Source organism: Cardiocondyla obscurior, linkage group LG10, assembly GCF_019399895.1.
Source record: "Cardiocondyla obscurior isolate alpha-2009 linkage group LG10, Cobs3.1, whole genome shotgun sequence".
In the NCBI taxonomy this organism is placed as follows: Eukaryota; Metazoa; Arthropoda; class Insecta; order Hymenoptera; family Formicidae; genus Cardiocondyla; species Cardiocondyla obscurior.
The window spans coordinates 3,855,348-3,876,284 of NC_091873.1; the positions used below are offsets into that span (position 1 = coordinate 3,855,348).

Sequence of the window (20,937 nt, forward strand, 5' to 3'; positions counted from 1 at the left end):
CGTGAGTAATTAAAATAAATAACTAGGAGGATATCGGTGCCGTTCAAGCGAAAGGCTTTCAAATAAAATTGCGACGCGACTAAAAGTAAGTAAGTTATATTCGCCGGCTTCCGAAGGCTTTATAAACGAAAACGGGAAACGAAAGTGTCAGGACGAGGAGGGAGAGCTCGTGAGAGCGAAAGAAAGAAAGAACTGAGCTTTATTGCGAATACTTCGAGATTTAGCAGCGAAGAAATAATAAGCGTGATTTCAGTTTTTGTTGTAGGTACTTGTTAGGAAAAGTCAAGATAATTAGCGGCTCTTTAAATAATTCCTCGAGTGTCCTTAAACAAATTTTCCTGCATTTCTTTGACGCAACAAGACGGCAAGGACGACGATACCTTTCGTACGATTAACTAAATTTAAAAGAAAAAAAAAAAGGATAAAGAAAAAAAAGTATCCCGTTTATAATTTTATGCGTCGCACAATGCGAGAAACACTTGAAAAGTTAGAACACATGTAAATTGAAAAATTAAACGTGACCCGTGAAACCTAGAATACGAGAGAACGAAATGTATATTAAAGTCTGAGTACACGATATAAAAAATTCTTTAAAATAGGAATCGCGTTTGAGGCTTTTATCTGAAAATCTGACGTATATGTAAATTTTGTGGCCGAAAGCGGGTTTTTAAAAAGACCTTTGCAAAAAAGAAATCAATTTATTCTACATAAATGGAACAGGGCGGCAAACAAGACCGATCGTGCATTCATAAATTAATAAAACCTATTGTTCGTATATGTCGCTTATGTGCAATTAATAATTAAAAGTAGCGGTAAGAGCGGATACAATCAATGGCCAGGGATTTAATTGTGGCAAAATTGAATACGCTTAATTAAAGATGGATTATACGCCGTTAATTAGGCTTACGATATCGACCGTTCTGTTGGCGCGGGACTTGAAATAATCCAGAATAATCCGTGACCGGGCCCACCAATTTCAAGTCAACAAGGTGCCGATTGTTCGTTCGCTTGAAAGGATTCGGCGCTCGGGCTCGGAATTTCGCGTCGATCTAGTCGCGAGATCGGCGAGATAGGTCAGTGAGAATTAATTCCTTCTTGTTCGCTCGATAGCGCGCTCACTCCCGCGCGAATTAGACCTCTCGATGTCCGCGAACGTCCTCGATGTCAAAGACATGCTTTATCTCGAAATGCCGATGACGAATCCGCCCGGCGGTTCGAGAATCCGCGAATCGGAAAATAACGTTAAATTTCGAGGCGAGTTGATGGCGCCCCGCGATTCTGTATCTGACAACCGACGTTGCTTGTCGGAACTTCTGTAAGGGCGAAGAAACGGGTGACAATAACACACACTTCTTTCCTTCGAACATCGAGCAATACGTCGTAGGCTCGAAGTACTTTATTCTTGCAATTTGCTACTTTATGTCTCGTCAAAAGATAGGATATTGAAAGACATTTCGATGCAATAAGTTCTTCTTGGAGAGAGAGAGAGAGAGAGAGAAAAAAAAGTATACTTCACTTATCTTGGGACATCTTTATTGTTCATAAGGCATATGGTCACACAATACATAGCTTTAGAAAGTACATAGCTATAAAATAGTTATGTGCTCTTATTTCTCACATATTATTACGACAGAAACTTTTCAGGAGCTGTTACGTGTGGCTATAACTTTATTAATTATTTGTAGCTCACATGACTGTCCCAGAATTCGTGATCTCTCAATCCTAACGGCAAGTACGTCATCAAACCCATATCGATGGAGGTCACCGCTTTATCACAGTCTATAAATAAATTTTAATTAAATTTTAAACAAAAAAATATCTCAGCCAAAAATTCTCGAAGCCCTGTTCAAGTATTCTTTATCGTTATTTATTTATCTTTGTAAAAAGTAGAAGGTCCGCGCGATTCGTTTCATTTGCGATTACTTAAAACTATCATGCGAGCTCGCGTAGGTTTTTGCCTCTGCAGAAAAAGAAAGAAGGAGATGAGAAACTGTGGCGAAAATGTGGTCGAAACTCGATTTAGCGCTTAGCTAGCTGGGAGAGAAGGGTTGCATCGCAGTGCAAGTAGATGTGTCCGTACGCAGCGGGACTCCTTAATTAATTAGCGTTAATTAACAAACGTGCGGCGAAGCTGTTGCACCCTGTCTCACGCCCGCTCTCGGTCCATCTTCACTCACCCTGGAATTCCCGTGGGATTTCCATGTGCCGCCTTTGATGTTGCATCCGGTTGCAGGCTAGTGCACGGAATCGCCCTTCTCCGTACAATATTCGGCAACTCCCCAGCCCTCTTTAAGGGTGTGGGCGGCCTGTGTCGTTCGCTAATTAAATATCGCTGCCGCGCTAATTTCCGCGACGGTGTTTCCTCAGCTATACGTCGGCAGAGCCGAGTCCCGCCATCCTCCCGGCTATGCCTCGTTAACGAGATGACGCTGCGAAATAAACATTTTCGAATACAGCTTTTCTGCCGAGTGCAAACTGCAGCAGCCTCGTCGCCGATTTTGAAACAGATGGGAAAGCTTATTCGCGCGACGCAAAATTCATTCCTTCGCGCCTTAAGCAACGGATAGTGATGACAGATCTCCACTCTCCTTATAAATCTCCGTAGCACCCTTAGCCGCATAAAACGCGAAAATAAGTATAAGTAATGTCGACGTGTAAGTTCAACTCCCGAGAGAATTTTCCTTCTCTCTCTTTTTTTTTTTCTTTTTTTGCTAATTATTCAAGCTTTGCGGAAATCTTTCCGAGTCGCAACGCTTTTCGCCGTATAAGATGCGATATCGCGAAACGTTCTCGGTAATTTTTTCGATTTTCTTTCGGAACCCACCCCCTCGCTTCTTGCATCCGATTTGTCTGCTTTTTTCTCGCGGGAGCAATTTTTGAGTGACAAATTGTTGCTGCACGCCCGTCCGCGCTCGTCGAAGGGGCGGCTGCACGGAGGCAAAAATCGGGGCGGCGGCGACGGGGATGAGGGAGGGTTGTTTCGTTGCCCCCTCCGCGACATTACGTCACTCCGGCGCGTTGCTTTGCGCGGAGATGCGGCGGCTCCGGCGCGGGGGCCACGCGAGCGTCGAAGGGAGTAGGGCGGCAGAGAAGGTCGATCAATATCAAGCTAAGCGTTCAGCACCTACCAACCTCTGTGGCGACCCGAGCAACGACACGTCCCGCTCGTTGCAACCGAATAGATTTCGCGAACACGACGTGGAAAACCGCGACATGCTCTTCTCCGTTTATCCAGTAAATTTCCTGGTAACCGTGATGGTTCACTTTCTTCTTCCAATAAACGCGGTATTTTATTAAAATGATTCGCACCTCGATCCGGCATTAAGTGCACGTCCCCTTTCCTCGCCGGAGTGAAAATACATTTACGAGGTGTCCTGGCTTTGTGGCACATAAGGAGTATATTTAATTCACAATATAACCATAATGTAATATAGGATCATATTATTTTAGCAATCTCATATTTGTTCCTGTTTTCTTTATAATCAATTATGTCACCTTTTACGTCAGATAAAAGGCTGTTCTTTCGTATAACTTCTCATGTTCCTTTTATCTTATGTTTATCTTGATTTTTCTGTTTCTGAGAGTTTATAATTCTTTATAACTTTTACTTTTTTTTTTCACTTTTCTGCGAGCAAATCGAAAATTTAATAAAAAATTTCTGAATCACCTCTGGCAGTCAAAAAGCTCGTAAAAATTAATTTTTCTTTTTTTCAATACAAATAGCTTTAAAAAGTTTTAATAATTATAATTGTTTGCACTAAAATATATTTTATTCCGAGTGTTTTTTACAAACGCGATTTTGTATCTTAATTATTTGAATTGTCAATTATTTCTTAAAAATTTTTTAACGTTTAGAAAGAAAAAGAAAACTTTAATTATGTTACACGTAATTACGCAGAAATATTTCGTCGATGATTTAAATCTATTTATTCTCAAAAGTAAATCCTAGGATTTAAACAGAATAATCTTCGATAATTTAAACAGCGTGTAACCTTTTCTTGAAGTTCAAAGCTGCTTTATAGGGCGGAATGCGCCGTTGGAAATTAGAATCTGCATAATACGGCACATGTATATGCGCTATTATTAGGCAGCCGAGTCCCTTTGTTCTTAAGTCACCGATGCGGATTAGCGGCGTATTCTACATTTATTAGCGGAAGTTTGTAGTGCCCGAAACTCGGTAGCTTCCGACGGCACGGTTAATTTGACATGCCCGGGGAACCTGAGAGCGAACGTCTCCCGGTTCTCTTATCTCGAAATATCGAAGTGACGAGTAAATCTGATGTTACGGCGAATTATCCGCGCTGCATGTATGTATCGTGAAACTGGAACGCTGTAAAGACATAAGGCAGATTGATATAATTTTGTACGGATGTACCTATTGTAGTTAACTCTCAATAAGTAACCCACGGTGTCAATAAGGTAAATTATAACTTTTTATCTAAATATTAAATGATTCAGAAAAAGACTATTATGTTTGGAGGATAAAATTTCTTTTTTTTTTTTTTTTAATTTGTGTAAGTTACAACATGAAATAAGTTTATGTTTTATTTTTGATTGAATCTTGATGCGACATATATGCACCTATATGAAATAATTTACATGAGCTCTTCGGAAGGAAGAGCTTTACCGTCACATAGTAACGAATAGAATAATAAAAGAAGGCTGTCGCATTTTAAAAGTAAATTTTTCATGAGAAGCCGTATTTTCTTTCTGAAGGGAAGTAAAAGATAAATTAGGCATTTACATAATATATTGAAAATCACATTTTTATCTGCATAGCGCGTTATTGTAGCCGAAGTTTTTGCGGCCTTAAATTTCACATTTCAAATTCCTCCGTGCAATACGTAAGTGTGGAACAGACGTATCGCATGCTTTTATTTTTTTGAAAAGAAGAGCCTGCCATGTGCCAACAAATTGCAAAGTAGTTGGAGCAGGGCGTGCGGAAGAACCTAATTGAGGGGTCGATCGCACGCGACACGTCGACTCGCGAATGAGGGTCGATTATTGCCGTGACACCCGGTACACATGTGGTACTCGCGTGCAGTTTCCATCCCGTATGTACGTTACGTTGTACAAGTTTCGCGATAACGTGCCGTAACTATAAGATATAACTTTCAACGTAGTTTCCTGTGTCCCGACACGTACGCGAACGGCGTCGGCGGGGTTTGTGTACGTGGGCTTCGCGCGCGCACACGGGGGACGAAGGGGGGTGTGCGCGTGCACACATATACTGTGCCAACAATATCGCGTGGCAGCCGGTTAACGAGGCTGCTGCGGCTAACATGAGACACGATCTTACGCAGGAGACGCAGGAGGTGCTTCCAGTTTTGTAATTAGCGCCGATACATATTTGCGTTAACACAACCAGCTTCCGGCTATCTCGCGCGAGATCGAACGTGGATACGCGACTTTCGCGCACGTCCATCCATCCACCCACCCACCCACCCAAACCCCTGGCATTAATCGCGCGTTATCGCCGCCACGTCGAGCGACGTGCCGCCTTGTCACGATCGTCGATTATTTCTTCATCTAAATTCGAATGAAATGTTTTTCACCGCCCTTTGGCCGCGATTCGGTGTTTTGTTAGACCCCGGCGTTGCTTACACGTAATAATCGCAGCGAGAAACGGGCAATCGTATCGATTGTCCTACGACAGTCCGACTGATTAACTGTAATGAGCACGGCGTCGCATTGTGTGCACCGCTAATTTTGCTATTGCAGCTGCGACGCGCTGGCATGCGTGCTCCGTGTACACGAAATTAATTATCATCGGGCGAATAATTAATTATCGCGTTCGGTTCATCTCGTAATGTTGTCCGCGACGTCAATTAGTCGGGGCAACGGCAACAAAACCCGTACGAGCATAGCAACTGACATTTTACCGGAAGCGGCACGCGGACATTCAGCGCAACAGAATTTCCCTTTTTTCCTCAAAATACTTGAATAAAATTAATTTTATTTCCGAAAATATGAAATCTTCTTTCTCTCGCCGCATAAAAGGATTAGTAAATAATTAATAGATAAATGATTCTGTTTGCATTAGCAATAGACAAATTATTTGCTGGATTAAAATTATATATTTAATTAACGTAATTATTACGTATCGATTTGGTAATTAAATAGACTTTATTTTATATTCTTTGCATCTTTATGCATAAAAAAAGGAAAAAATAGAGAGAGAAAGGAAGATAAAAAAAATATATTGATATTCTAGAACTAGGTTATTGAATGTTTAAATATACTTCCACGAGAAAAGATACTTGTATTGTATTTAATAATCTTAATTAATTTAAATCAAAGTCATCAAGCCGGGGGATAAATTGATAATTAAAAATTTTATTGATAGCTGTTTTAGAGGAGCAATTCTCGACGCGAAGGCTCCTCGGGTTTCGTGGCGGGGAAGAGATTCCGGGTGAGATTAATGAGCGCGATAAATAAAATCGAACAATAGCGATTGAGTGGACGTACGTTCGAGGACGAGGCCGGTGCAGAATGCGCGATACAGACCGGCCACGTCTTAGCGTCGCCATTACTCGACCGACAAATAAGATTTTATGGCCTCGCGCGTTCTACGACCCATTTGCCGGGCACCGGTCATCGACCGGCGTGGCTGCTTGCTCGGCATTTTTTTTTTTTTTTTTTTTTCCTAGCGAAAAACACGGCGGGCTGCAAATGTTATAACTCAACGCAGCTGATTGATAGTTTTCGACTATTAATCTGTCTGGAAACTACGGACCCGCTTGCCAACTCGATTTTATGTGCAGGCGCGCGAACAATGAAACAATAGGTGCGCGCCGAAATCTCGGCTTTAGTCAAATTTTAATTTAATGCGATCGTGCGCGACGTGAAGCGATGAAAATTTGTGGTAAACGATCGTTGACACTTTTGCGAAAGGATTTACGTTCGATCGAACCTGCGAGCAGTCGCGAAACGGGACTTTCGGTGAACTTTACGGATTCTCGGGCATGACATTTAATAACTTTGTAACGAATGCTTACGGCATTAAAATGTGCACGGAGGAGCAACGATTTCGTACCGTCCTGCTGTTACATTGTCATATTTCTCTCCAACGAGTTTCGATATTTCTGTTCGATACTTTTCCGCGATTTTGTCAGGCGAAGAAAAATGGGGGTCGAATCAACAGAGAGGGAGAGAAACGGAGGAAATATCTGCACGAAGGGACAAAGCCGTCGAGTGGCGGACGTGAATTTATTGCATTCAGACGAGGCAAAATCGAAAGGGGGGGGGGTTGACCGGATAGGGGGTGGTGAGAGCTAGGGGGCAATATAGGGAGACACGCGACACGGGTGGGGCGTGGCAGTGCGTCGCTTATTATACTTTCTTATTATTTATCATCCTTCATAAATACCAACCTTATCCTCGGGGTGCTTATCCTCGAAAAGAGCAGTGCGGCAGAGAAGAGATGATTTATTGTGGCCTCAAATTAGTGTCGCCTGCCTTCTTTCGGAAGCTTTTCTTTTGCGTATTAATCCGGATACGTGTTAATGTATCACGTACCTTATAAGTCGTATGTTCTACTTCTCTCATTTTTAAGCCGAGTTGCATGATCGCTGTGACTCGTCAAATTGTTAAATTTTTTTTTAGTTACTTTGAAATACCTCACTTATAAATTGTACAATATTTTAAATTGTTAATGCATAAATTTAATTAACTCTTTAGGCAATTTTAATAATTAATTTAATTTTATATTGTTGATTAGTTTCAATTTTTTTTTTTTTTATTAAATTTAAATAAATTTTTTTTACATTATAATAAATTTAATAGCTTTGTCCATGATTTAGAAATTTTTTTTAATAACAATTTTAATGCGTTTTTAGTACGGCTTGTTAATTTTGCCGTGTGAAGTGACACCGTGGTGATGGAATAATAATTGCCTCGCATGATCTCAGTCTAATCCAACTTGCAATCTACCGGCGGCATACTAATTCGGGTACTTTTAGACTCGCATGACCCGGGGAGCGGCAAACGGATCGAGAATCCATTAGCGGCCAATTGAAATTCCGATCCAGTCCGCTAAGGAGTGAAGTACTTAAATACTTTTATGAGGGCGACGAACGCCTTTTGCTATTATTATAGTTTCGCGAGAGTCCATTACCGGTGATGGTTACGAGATAAAAAAATTTTTTTACCTCGGTAGCATAACATTGCGAGGATGTAAAATTACATAATTAAAAGATTAAATCTCTTGTAAAAGTATACATACGCTTATCGAACGAACAGCGAACGCAAACGTTTATAAATAAATTAATTACTACAAAAATAACACATAAACATGTATGGCTAACGAAAGTCGTGTTCGCCAAGTGTATTATAGGTTTATTTCAGCTTATTTAATAGTTAGTAATAATAAGTAAAATATTTGTATTGACGTCGATTTTTAAACGAAACGCACGTGTGGCGTGGTGCATTAACAGCTCCCTGTGCAGGGGTTGCGGTGGTACTCGTAAAATCGGAAATTAGGAGTCTACGTCGGTAGGGGCGAGTTGGGTGGCAGCGACCAGGTATTTAAATGGATTCAATTTGGATCGGTGCCAGGCAGGCTCGTGCCAACCGTCGAAAGATGCTCGTAAAAGATGAAACTCTCGACTCGTCGTCGGACGAATTAATCGCCATCTCGGCAAATCGAGTCGCTATTAAAGAAGTCGCAATGCAAGTTTTCGATAAACGATCTGACCTAAAACCATCGAGATTCGTGTCACATTTAACATTTTTGTTACTGTATTTTAGCAGAACGTTCGAACCCTTCTCGAGAATTATAATATATTTTTATCGACCTTAAATTCATTTACGTTTAATTTTATTGTTAATGTAATCGTTTTATATCGTTTGTATAAAAAAAACGTTTATATTTCATAAATCCAACTTAAATAATTTTAAAATATACTTCCACAAATAATAATTTTTAGTTAATTAAATTTTCTTGATGATTTAACTTTTCTGTAAAATTGAATAATTTGCAAATCTTTCTTAAAAAAAATGAAAAATAATCGTTTAATCCAGAATACTAACGTTTATAAATCTTACATAATAATACTCTATCTTCTATTAAAAGAATTAAATTTTATTTTATTTTATTTTTTTTTTATAAAATAACATAGTTGAAAAAATATTCCTTTATGGTGGACTTTTCAATCTCTTAATGCAATTTAACTTTTAAAGCTTGGAACGGCGTTGGAATTTCTTTCTACCGCGGCGCGGAGCCATCTTCGTGCAATCTCTCCGTCATATAACCCTGGAAAATTTTTCGTCATAAATATTTCACGGGGCGTCATTTTCGTCTCGAGGTGGCCCCGGCGTCGTTTCGCGGACGGGCGACGACGTCCTTCGACGTGACTTCCGAAATTCCATCCGTCGGGATGGTGTATTCTCGGCACCGGGGAACGCGGCCACGTGTGACACGTGTCGCGCACACGTACGCTCGTCAACTGCCGGATAAAACCATTTGTCAAATTCAGTTGCCCGCTGAACGAGGGAGGCTTTCTTGAATTTCTGCGACGCTCCGCAGAAGGAGCAGGCAGGCAGCTCGCCCGAAAGTGGCGTCCGACGATGCGAAATGATAGAGAGCAGAGCCACCGTTCGTACTCTTCCACGAACTTGAATCGCGTAATCTTCTAAATGAAATAATCTTCTAAAAAGTATCTCGACTCCTATTACTCTCACATTGCCTTTTCTTATTACCAAGACGTTTTCCTGCGATCCTGGTAGCGATAAAAATATCGGCATTTTTCTTTTTCCCTCCTTCCTCCTTTCGATATCGCGTTTCTTTTCGTACGGTTTAGCATGTGGAATCTTTGAAATCGGCCAAACTTTGGTCTTTTCCAGGCCAACTGTGACAGGAAACGGCGCGGCGCCGCCGGCGATTTTCGCAATTAGCAAGTTTAGCGTGCACTGCACAAACGTGTTTTCAGTCGCCTCTCTCGTTTTCGGCGCGCATCAAATGTGCTTTAATAGATGTCTCGTGTGTTGCTTCAATATTTTCTCACCGGCTGGAACATCTGAGGATAATGCAAATATTTCCCTGGGGACAATCGTGGAAACATCTGCCCTCCCGTAGTTTCCGTACAGAAAATTCTTTCCTTTTGGGTTTATGTTAATTCGTAGAAATAAAAAGTACGTGTAACGCGTACTTTAATTTCCCTTTGCTTTCTGCAATATAAATATTTCACAGGCAACAAGCCACGCCGCGTGAGAAAGAGATGAAAATAAAATAAAAAATTGACTACGTTTATTTCGTTTACTTAGTTTAACGATTATACAATAATTATACCACACATTTAAAATACATTACAGTTATTATTTTTAATCTGAAAGTTGAAGTTATTTTCTTGATTAAAATTAATTCTCCACAAATGTATTCACATCGTACACTAATTTGCCTGTAAAATGTGTAATTGTTTTTATTTAATGTACGTGATGATGAAAATAGTAAAAATTTCATTGTAAATATAAAGCAACGGACTTTAACGTAATTGCTTTATAAATTTACAGGGCTGTTAATTACAAATTTTTATTGTAATAATCGAGTTACGTGTAGCGCAAATTTATATTAATTTGCTAGAATTTAAAAATAAATTTTTTTTTTTTTTTAATATATATGTTCTTAGAACAGTATTATTTGTTTGAATTAATGGCAAAAAGTCTACGTTTGCTGTATTATTTTAATTTCGCTGTTACTATGCGAGAAGAATAGTAACACGATGGCCGCGATGAATAAGTGCAGTTGATCGAATATTTATATCGAGTCGCTATTGGAGAACGCTCCATCTCACGACGCATCACGGGAATTGAGGTGCAGGGCGATCGAGAGAGAAACCGACAGTTTTCCGGCTAAAGAGAAAAATAAAAAGACAGAGGAACAGAAAAATAGTTGGTTACGGAATAAATGCAAAGTTTTGCATTCTGCATTTTTGCAATACGTTGAGGGCGAGAAATACGCGATACGCGGATATCCGCGAATATATCATGCATGCCGCGAAAACGAAATTGCAATTAAAGCTCACGAGCACGGTTTTTTTTTTTTGCAGATGTCCTGACAGTGGGCCCCGGGCCACCAGGATGCCGACAGACGACGACTATGGCCGAAGAGATCGTCTCCTGTTGCACCAGCACCCGATCGCGCAGTACGGGTCCTCGTCATCCCCGCTTCCCGGATCGAGCGCGCCGAATTCTGGTAGCGTGGGAACCCAGGTTGGTCCCAGTAACCCCAGCGACTGCTTCAAGCAGCAGCAGCAAACCGCCGACTTGCGTACGGTGGCGAGCACCGCGAGTCAATCGGGTCAAGAACGTCACCAGTCGGACCAACAGATCCAAAGCAGCGAGCATGTCGGTGCCCGAATGGTCGATCGGCACGAGAAATCCGCGGAGAAGCCTACGATCGACTTCTCTAAGTGCGGAGAAGGTCGACCGTCGAGTTGCGAGCGCTTCGGGCATTATCAGGCCCAAAGCGGCGAGCATGTGGGAAATCGGTTGGGGGGTGAGCGGCACGAGAAGGCCGTGGACAAGTCTTGTATCGATTACCCGAAGTGCGGGGAGGATCGTCAGCCGAGTTGCGAGCGTTTCGGACATTATCCGGCTCAAAGTGGCGAGCACTCTGGGGGCCGAATGGGGGGTGAGCGGCACGAAAAGCCGTCCGACAAATCGTCGGTCGATTTCACCAAGTGCGCCGGTGACGGACGGCAGCAGAGTTGCGAACGTTTCGGGCATTATCAGACTACGACGTTCGGTCAGTCCTCGTTGCAGGGACATTACGGCGGCGCGCATACCGATCGCTTCGCCCGATTCAACGATCTCAGCGCGTTGCACGGCGAGCAGCGGCCCTCGAGCGATCGTTACTCGGTCTGTAATCCGGAGCTGCGGTTCGACACGGTGGGCACGAGCGGAACCGGCGAGTACGCGAACGCGAACGCGCTCGCGGGTTCCTTTGCTACGGAGACGTTTCCGTCGCCGCCGTCGCCAGCACCGGCGAACGACCGCTTTGTTCCGCCACCACCATTATCGCCCAGTCCAAGCGAAAAGTATGCCTCGAGCCAGAGTTTGGCTGGTTACACTTCTGCTGATCGCATTGTACCCCCCAATTCTCCGGGACCCAAGTACGGCCCCGACGTTGCCGCCACAGTATCGTCGATGCCCGCCAAGGAGCGCTTTGCCTCCGCCGAACGATTGCTGGCCAATCAGCAATCAGCCACAGGTGACGCTAAGGATCAACAACGCTACGCTGGACCCGACCGCCTGCTTTCGGGATCCTCCCCGGTCCTGGGAGGACTTCAGGGTGGACTTCAAACGGGGCTTCAGAGCAGCGCGGTCTACGCCAAAGATACTCGCTATACCGCCATTTCGGCGGACAGAATATTATCTTCCTCGCCGATACACGCTCCGGTGCCCGAAAGATTCGTTGGCAAGTCGGACAGGTACTTGGGCGAGTCGCCCATTCACGATAGGTATTCTCGACAAGACTCATCAGCGACAGCACATCATGAACGGTACTCGACGATGGCGGCGGCCACCGAGAGGTCAGTTTAATTCAATTTAAATCATAACTTTGCACGCTTGTTAATTACTTTGCAGTTTTATAAACTATGTTTTAATTTTATAAAAATAAATTTCATGGTAACTTATTCTGTTTGGAATATCCACAGGTTCCTCACGAATTCGCCTAATCCTGAGAGCGCGCATCAGCGCTATTCATCGTCGGACCGTTCGTCACTTCAAACTTCCACCAGCAATAGCGAGCAGAATCGGCGTCTTTACACCGACAGGGGTGTTGAGACGGTCTGCCAGAAGTACACCGATCGGTCCATCAGCTCCCCAGCGTCCGCCGATTTCGGCCGATACTCCGGTTTTCCAGAAGTCGGCAATCAGACGCGATACAGTAACGATCGCTTCAACGACCTCGCTTTGCAACGTTGCAGTCAATCGCGGTCGATTGATAGGTTTTCCAGCGATCGCTACTTGGCCGGATCGTCACCTGCACACGATGGCAGATTATCCAGTACCGATACGTCGCGCTACATCGTCTCTTCCACCGAGCGTCTGCTGGCGCCGACGTCCTCTTCATCGTCCTCCTCATCAGAGACTAGTGAGGGTGCATCTCTATTTTTTCTCGCGCAAACGACTAAAAATCGCGTTTTGACATAGATTTTTCTTTCTTTGACAATATTTTTATCCTTTTGTTATTAATATCTAGTCACTTAAATATTCAAACGTTCTAGTTATATCTTTAAATATTGAATTTTTTTTCTTTGCGGAATTTCAGTTTCTACAAATATTTGATTAAAAAGTTTTAAATAGATATTAAGATTTTTTTTTTTTAGCTACAAAGTTTTTTGTCGAATAATTTAATAGAATAATAAACAGATAAGTTAAGAGAATTTAAAATAATTACATAAATATATAATTTGTGACTTTGCGATAACTTAACGAACTTCTTCGCGACAAAATTTACTCTTGATCTTAATCACTGCCAGTATTACAATTCTCTCTTCGAATTTCAGGCTCCAGGTATCATTCGCCCTACACAGCGACAACCGGCACCCAATCATCGACCTCCAACGAGCGCTTCACATCAATCTCGCCAACGTCCGAAGCGTCGTCGAACGTTCATCGAGGCGGCTATCAAAATACGAAGAGCACCGTTGACAAATATCTGGTATCAAAATCGGTTCAGAGCAGTTACGATCGCTATTCAGTTAGCGGCCAGGGCGAGTTTGGTCAAGATCGATACTTCACCGCTGGCGGAAATGGCGACCGATTTCAAGCCACTTCCGGGACTGATCGTTTTCACACTCCTGCTGATCGCTATTCGCCGGCGCGCAGCGTCGCCGACAAATACTTGTCCCTGCCGAAGCCGAAGGACAGGTTCACCGGCCGCATAACACCCATCTCCTGCGCCAATACCGTCGCGACGTCCTCCACCGATCGCACCTATTGCTCTTCCAATGTGAGCTACGTACCTCCAACTGCGCACACTCCGGTCGAACGATATGTGCCTCAGCCGCCCCCCGAAGTGCTCTACCCGGACAGGTTAGAGTCGTTGATTAAAAATGATTATATATCTCGTAGATACTCGATAAATTTTCTTTCCATTTTTAAAGAGACTCGTTAACGTAATGACTTTGTGTTGAATATGTAAAATCAACTCTGAACATTTTTTTCAATATTTTCTTTAACGAAACTTTAGTAACTTATTTCTTTTTTTTTTTTTCTTCTTTTTTAATTGCAGTTTAATTTCTTGATGTAATATAAATTAAAATAAATTAAGTTACATACCATCTGTTAAACGTTTTAACCACGCATAATTTATGTCAGTTTACTTCAGATGGAAACTGTTTACTTTCTGAAAGCCCTTGGGGTCTCGTTCGAAACTCTCGCGGGCCATTCTGCACGAATAGAACTTGAAAACCCGTTTTCTATGATTGTTTAGGTATGTGGATAGGTATGTGCCACCTGCGGCGCACACGCCGACCGATCGATACGTACCCGCGAGCGATCCAGGTGATCCATATATGCGTCGCGACCTTGGCTTTCATCACCATTATCGGCTACCGCCGCCCGCCGGTTACCCTTATCAAACGCATTTCCGGTTCCGCGGGTTCGCGTACACGACATCCGGTCGGATGGGCGGGAGTCCTGGATCCAGCAGCTCCAGCAGCACCACGTCCAACCAGCGCGAGACGTTTGTCACGTCGCCGCTTTTGAGGCCCAAGGCGCGTGCTTCCGCGGTTGAGTTCGGCGCAGCCACAGGCACCGCTGGCACCGTCGGAGCTGCGACGACCACGACGACCACCGGTGTCGGTCGACACGTATGTTCGAACGCGGCTGCCTGTTGCGGAGACGTGTCCAACGGCAGAGCCTGCTGCCAGATGAGGAGGTCCCTGCCACCCGGAACACTACCGACGATACCCACGCAGACTTCTTCATGGTGAGTAATCGCATGAGTTTTGCTAATAAAAAAAGTAACGCTTGAGAACGTCGAGTTCACATAAGGCTTACGAGATCTAGACTTAGTTATTTAAAGTTATTAAAAAAAATATTTTACGGAATGTGAAAAGAAAAATATATAGGGGATATACATATATTTTCTTTTTAAATAAGAAAACGACATATTGTTCCCGCAGGGGGACTTCATATTAAACACGAGGAAAGGTTTATGTCAACATATATTCGCGATTCTATCGTTACTGAGATTCAGGTCAAACAAATATTTTTTAATGCAAAATGAAAAAATAACATTGTTTATTACTGTCGGTTTTTAATTACAATAATTATTTGAAGTGTTCTCCATTTGAGGCATAACGCACATTGCAAATACGTCGCACTCTTTCGGTCCCGAGGCGACTAGCGGGTAATTTCACAAAGCAATTCTGCGTTCATGTGGCACAGCTTTGTTGTCAATTTGAATCTCATAACCTGCGAACCATTGCGCTCACCGTCAAAGTAAATGTAAACGATAATTGACAGACCGAATGTTTCTTAACACACAACGTGGACAACGAGAACGAGAACGCAATATGTACTTTTAAACTGTAATAAATATTTGTTTGACCTATATCACGGTGAGTTTGTGGACATATGAATTTTTTCTTTTTTTTTTTCCGTACATTGGTGTCGAAAGCTCTCTTCCGAAGTTTGTTCCCTTACTTTGGAAAGCCTGTGTTACACATTGAATATAAAATATCATACACTTTATACTTAGAAAGCAAAATATTTGTTTTCCGACAGTCAGAAAAGCTCGGTGCTTTCACCCTTAGTAACAGTAGCGCACCCTTAAAAAGACCGTAATTTTTAAGGCACAAAAATTCTAATTATCTTTTTTTTTTTTTTTTTTCCCTTCGAAAAGCGCGCGATGTATCAAATTTCAAAGCACGAGAGAGTTCCTTCCATCTATTAGTCGCAAATTTCGTTGTAAATCGCACGTATAATCACCGACAGAAAAAAAAGAAAGAAATATTGATTACAGCGAGTTTAAGAACAGGCTAAAGCTGTAGCGTGTGTTGAGAGCTTGCGCGTGTAACCCGGAGATTATAGGGGAGAAGCGGAGAACCGCGGGGACCGGGGCAGGGCAAAATGGGATAGCTTCCGCAATGCACATGCTCGAGTAATAATGCGCCTGTATAATAAAGCTTACGAATTAGAATGGAAGAGCCGTCTAATTGAGGGATAAATGTTATTTATGGGACCGATGGGAGGCCCAAGTGGTTTTGATATAACGCAACGCTTTCTTTGTCCCTCGTCGCACCTCCGTATTTGAACTGAAAAAATCTTTCTTTCTTTCTTTCTTTTTTTTTTTTTTTTGCGAAATATATTAATGTACTTCGGGGACCTTTTTATCAGATTAATGAAAACGAAATAACGCGCATTGGCAGCTTACAAGAGCGCGCGGCACGCTCTGTCGTCCTTTGTAGCGAATCGATCAGCCTAATAGGCCGCACCGCCAAAAGAGTCTCGGCACGTAATGTTCTTCGTCATTGAGGATACTCGAATGATCGTTGAAGCGATCTCGGTATGAAAGATAAAACGGGCCGGCGATACTCCATTAACCTGATTGCCACGACGAAAGTATATGTGTGACCTTTCTGGGGCTTTTGTCTTTCGCGCCGCACCAAATGCGGACTCGCGTCCTAAATTCCGATTTTTGCGCTAAAAATTGCCATCTCTTTGCGTCTTTGAGGTGCGCCGAGAATAAAACGCGGTTGATGATCGATAGGGGACTGCCAGACGTAAAAACACAATTGTAGGACAGAGAGAAAGAGAGGAGAGAAGATACTTTCGAGAGCACGGCAAGAGCATTCGAATTATTCGGCACGACAGAAGGGTTTACGGAGTTTCGTCTTATTCTTTGTTCGAAAGTAGAATTTTACAGTTTTAACAAACGAAATTCGATTTTCATCGAATTTAACCCAAATTGCTGCAGTACGATCCGCTTTCGCGACGGCGAAAGGTTGACGGGCCGGCGACTGGGTATGGGGGATAAAAGGGAAGGGGGGGGTAGACGAATGACCCGGAAGTCGTAAGGGGTAGCATCCGGGCATTGTCTTGCACCGGTAACGACGGTGTTCCACGAGCTGCTGGCAACTTCGGTAATTATGTCGTGCTCGTGAGTTTAACTGGCCCCGTCGTACGAAATTGCAATCTGACACCGGCCGTCGCCATGTCAGTTTCAATTAAGGATTTTATCCTCGCCTCCGCTCCATCGTCCATGCGCCACTCGCTCTTTCGACCTTTAGTCGCAGCAAAATTTTCGCCCGCGATCCAGTCTTTAATGCGGTTACGAAAATTCAAGCTGTCTATCGCAATTGACTCGAGTACTTTGAATCAAGTAAAAAACTATCTATGAGAAAATTATTATTAACTGAATACTGCATTTGGTGGTACGCAAAAAAGAGAACGGTATAATAAGAGTAATATTAATATTTGTTTATCCTTTGCAATTGATTTAATTTTTCTTATTCGATAAGTTCTAATTTTATGCGACAAAAACGCTTGAATTAATTAATTATGAAAATAAGTAGCAGTAGTGACATTGAAATATCACGAGTTATTAAATTAATAACGGCAGCACGAACCTTCTAATTATTCCGCAAAAAATATCAGATGTGTAATTTAAATCGACGTATTTAAAATTACTATAATTTGGTCGATAGAATAATTTACAAATATTTTTTATATTTTTATTTTTACAGTAAATTGGAGTCTGAAATTGAAACAATCGTAAAATCTACTTGATTTGGACAATATTTTTTATTTTAAGCCGGGATAAATTTTTAAAAAAGAAAGAAAATTGAAATACTCTATATATTATACTTTCCAACGAGGTATTAGAATCAAAATCTATTTCGTGGTCATTTCCACAATTATGAGCAAAAGGTTTGGAGGTTTCCTGCCGGTGATACCGCCTATTATCTTCTCCGTAAACGCTCCGCATCTCGTTTTGACACGTACGGGATGCAGAGAGAGGATGTAGGTAGTCGCTTCCGGTCACGCGTGTATCAGTCTAACAATAAGGTAACTTCGATGACAAACCGATCCGTATTACAGCGTATTGACGTATTCGATACGATAATGTGTGCGCGCGCGCCATTTAATTAATTAACTGAATACACGTGCAACGACACGCTGCTGTTGAAATACGCAATTAAAACAGTAAATAATGGCTAAATTCCGGGGATATTTTATTGCTTTTCTTTAGATTCCTTTCTTCAGAGTTTTGCTCATGTTTCCTTCTCTAACGGACTGTCAAGGTGGGAGTGAAAAACTACCCTTTTGTAAACTCGGGGACAATTCGTTGCGTTCTTTAGCAGCGAGCGTATTAAAATGGAAAAATGTAGTTCCAAATTGGGGGAGATGAAAGTTGGGCGATTCGAGCGATTCAAGTAGAACTAATAAATCAGAGTTTAAAGGTGGGAAGGGCAGATGCAGCGCGCGTTTATATTAATTTATTTATATTTATAGCGTAATGGAAAACTGTACGTTCGCATTTTTTTTTGGTACTTTTTTTTTTAATATAAATTTTCCTGCCAGATTAAAAAATTAAAACGCGAAATTAAAATAATACGTGTTTTAGCCTCGTGACGAAAGAAGGAAATTATATTTTGTGCTTTTGCATTTTTTTTTTTTTTTTTTTTTTTTTTGCTAATATGTGGATAGCGCTAATAGCGTATAGCGCAATAAACAAAATCTACGCGGTTCTATCCCCGACTTACCGCAGGTTGCATAATAATGCGTTAGATAATGCAATAGTAGCCCGCTGGTTTGGAGGCTTTTAGCGGAATCTACGCAGACCGCGGAATCCTATTAGATCCCATCATCATCTATATCCTCTTAAAATATTGTTGCTTGCGCGTTACTGCAAAATCGATTATTGCAAATATATACAGAGGCAAGGAAAAAGTTCCAATTCGGACGATAAAAAAAAAACTCTATATCGCAGTTTATTATAAAATTTATTACTGCGGGTATTATAATTGATAAAAAATAAATAAAATAAAATAAAAAAAACGGTGCTAAAATTTATATTAGTTGACCCAGGTGTAGCGCACTTAATTTTTTTTCTTATTTTTCGTGTTTATTCGCACTTTCGCGAACGCGTTCAGCACGTACAAAGGAAAAGAAGGCGTAAAAATAATTTTACAAATATCCGGCGTGGATCGAGGAACGTTCTAGCTCGCTGAGTGGCAGGTGAAAGTGTACCTCCAGCTCGCACGAGAAGGAGATATATCCATTCTAGCTATAGACTAGGTACATACATACACCTTTGTACAGATACTATAGCGTGTCATTCGCGGAAACGAGTTGCGTAAGAATCTCCATTGGCCTTCACATTTATCCTGTTTTGCATCCTTGTCTTACATTTTCTCTCGTCTTTCCACGTCATCCACGTTTTTTTTTTTTTTTTTTTTTTTTTTGCCCTATTTCATTACTTTATTCGCCCTTTCGTATTTCCCATCTTTCCTTCTCACGTTCTTCTTCCTCTTCTACTTTCTTCTCAACTTCTTCTCTTTGTTCTGATCTAGCTTTGTGCGCGCGTACTTTTTTTTTTTTCTCTCTCTTTTTAGCTCCTCCCTCTCTTTCTCTTTCTCCTTCGCGTTCTTTTTACATCGTTTTTTCTTTTAAATCTATTTATAAGTATTCGCTCACTGAGTCTCTTTGTTGCGAAGTCTGAACTTCAATTTGTTGCACTCATCGCACCGTCAGCTCCGACTTCTCAGGCTCACTCGATAGGATTAATCTTGCCATAAATTTGTAACGTGTCTATTGTTAAAAATTTGTCACGAGCAAAGCTCCACCTTCGGCCCTTATCGCCGTTACATATAAATCAAACATAACGCCGCTCGTGTTACGGCAACCGTTCGGAAATGTGAGTCGATACAAGCAGAAATAGAAGCTGAAAATTAATTAATTTTGACACCACGGTGCCTCAATCTGTAAGGACGTTCGTATTGATCTCCCAATTTAAATTCCTCAATGTTGGATAAAAACTCGATAATCCCACTCTCTTTCTCATCTTTTTCCCTGTCAACTGCCATTAATTTCCGTTTCGTTATTCCTCGCGAGGATTCGAGAATCCGGACTCGACTCGCTTCCAACTGACTCGCGGCAGGCAGCGGCTCCCCAGTCCGTTGGGAAACCGTTGGTAGCGTTCCTACTCCGCTTCCTAGCGGGACTTGTTGACGCCCAACAGCTGACGGCCACCGCCACGTGCAACGCGACGCGACGCGACGCGACGCGGTGGGACGCATGCGTCCGATCAGTACGCGCCGCGTCTTTGCTGACGGAGCATCCGCTATAGCGCGATGCAAGACGCCGCTCTGGGCTCTTTTTTTCTCCTCCGTTTTGCCCTATATTCGAACCCCCTCCCTCCCTGTGTTTTCCCTCGTTTCGGCACCTAACAGTAAAAACACAGTGTTCGATTAAACGTTAAAAGCGTCACCGTAATTCGTGCGCGTAGCTGAATTCACGTGAAACAAAAATAGGAAAAAAAAAAATGCGAAAAGTGTAAGTAACCAAAGGCTCGATATAGATTTTTTTTTTGTTTTTTTTTCCAATTGTTCATGACGATTATTTCGTTGAAAAACAATCTTTATCACGACAGTGTTGAAATATAAACTGCGATATCTTTTTGTTCACTTGCCAATGGAAAGGTAGCGCACTTGACTTTACTCAAAGAGTTACGGTACAGTTATTCGCGAGAACACTCGTGAATTCTACTGGCGGTTTCGTGGAATATTGTTAACATTCCCGCGTGATACAAGTAGATGCAATTAGTAGCGCATGTAGCGTTGTATTAATTTGTAGATGCAAAATGTTGAAACGGTGTGCTAGATAAATTTTGACGTGATCTAAATCGATATCGTGCCGAACCTTTATCTCTTATCAGTGGCACGATATGATATCTTCGACATTTGTCGCTCAATGTGATAG

General features: G+C 42.1%; 1 protein-coding gene across 5 annotated transcripts in view; it reads left to right on the forward strand.

Annotated features, from left to right (window-relative positions):
• Window positions 1–20,937, forward strand: part of Rho-5 (rhomboid-5) — a 76,837-nt gene that overhangs the window by 23,193 nt on the left and 32,707 nt on the right. For all 5 annotated transcript variants that reach the window (XM_070662178.1, XM_070662179.1, XM_070662182.1 and 2 more), the window contains 4 exons: window positions 11,046–12,530; window positions 12,657–13,096; window positions 13,512–14,040; window positions 14,441–14,938. In XM_070662178.1, coding sequence (XP_070518279.1) covers window positions 11,077–12,530; window positions 12,657–13,096; window positions 13,512–14,040; window positions 14,441–14,938 — 2,921 coding nt within the window. In that variant the 5' untranslated portion in view covers window positions 11,046–11,076. The remainder of the gene's footprint in view (window positions 1–11,045; window positions 12,531–12,656; window positions 13,097–13,511; window positions 14,041–14,440; window positions 14,939–20,937) is intronic.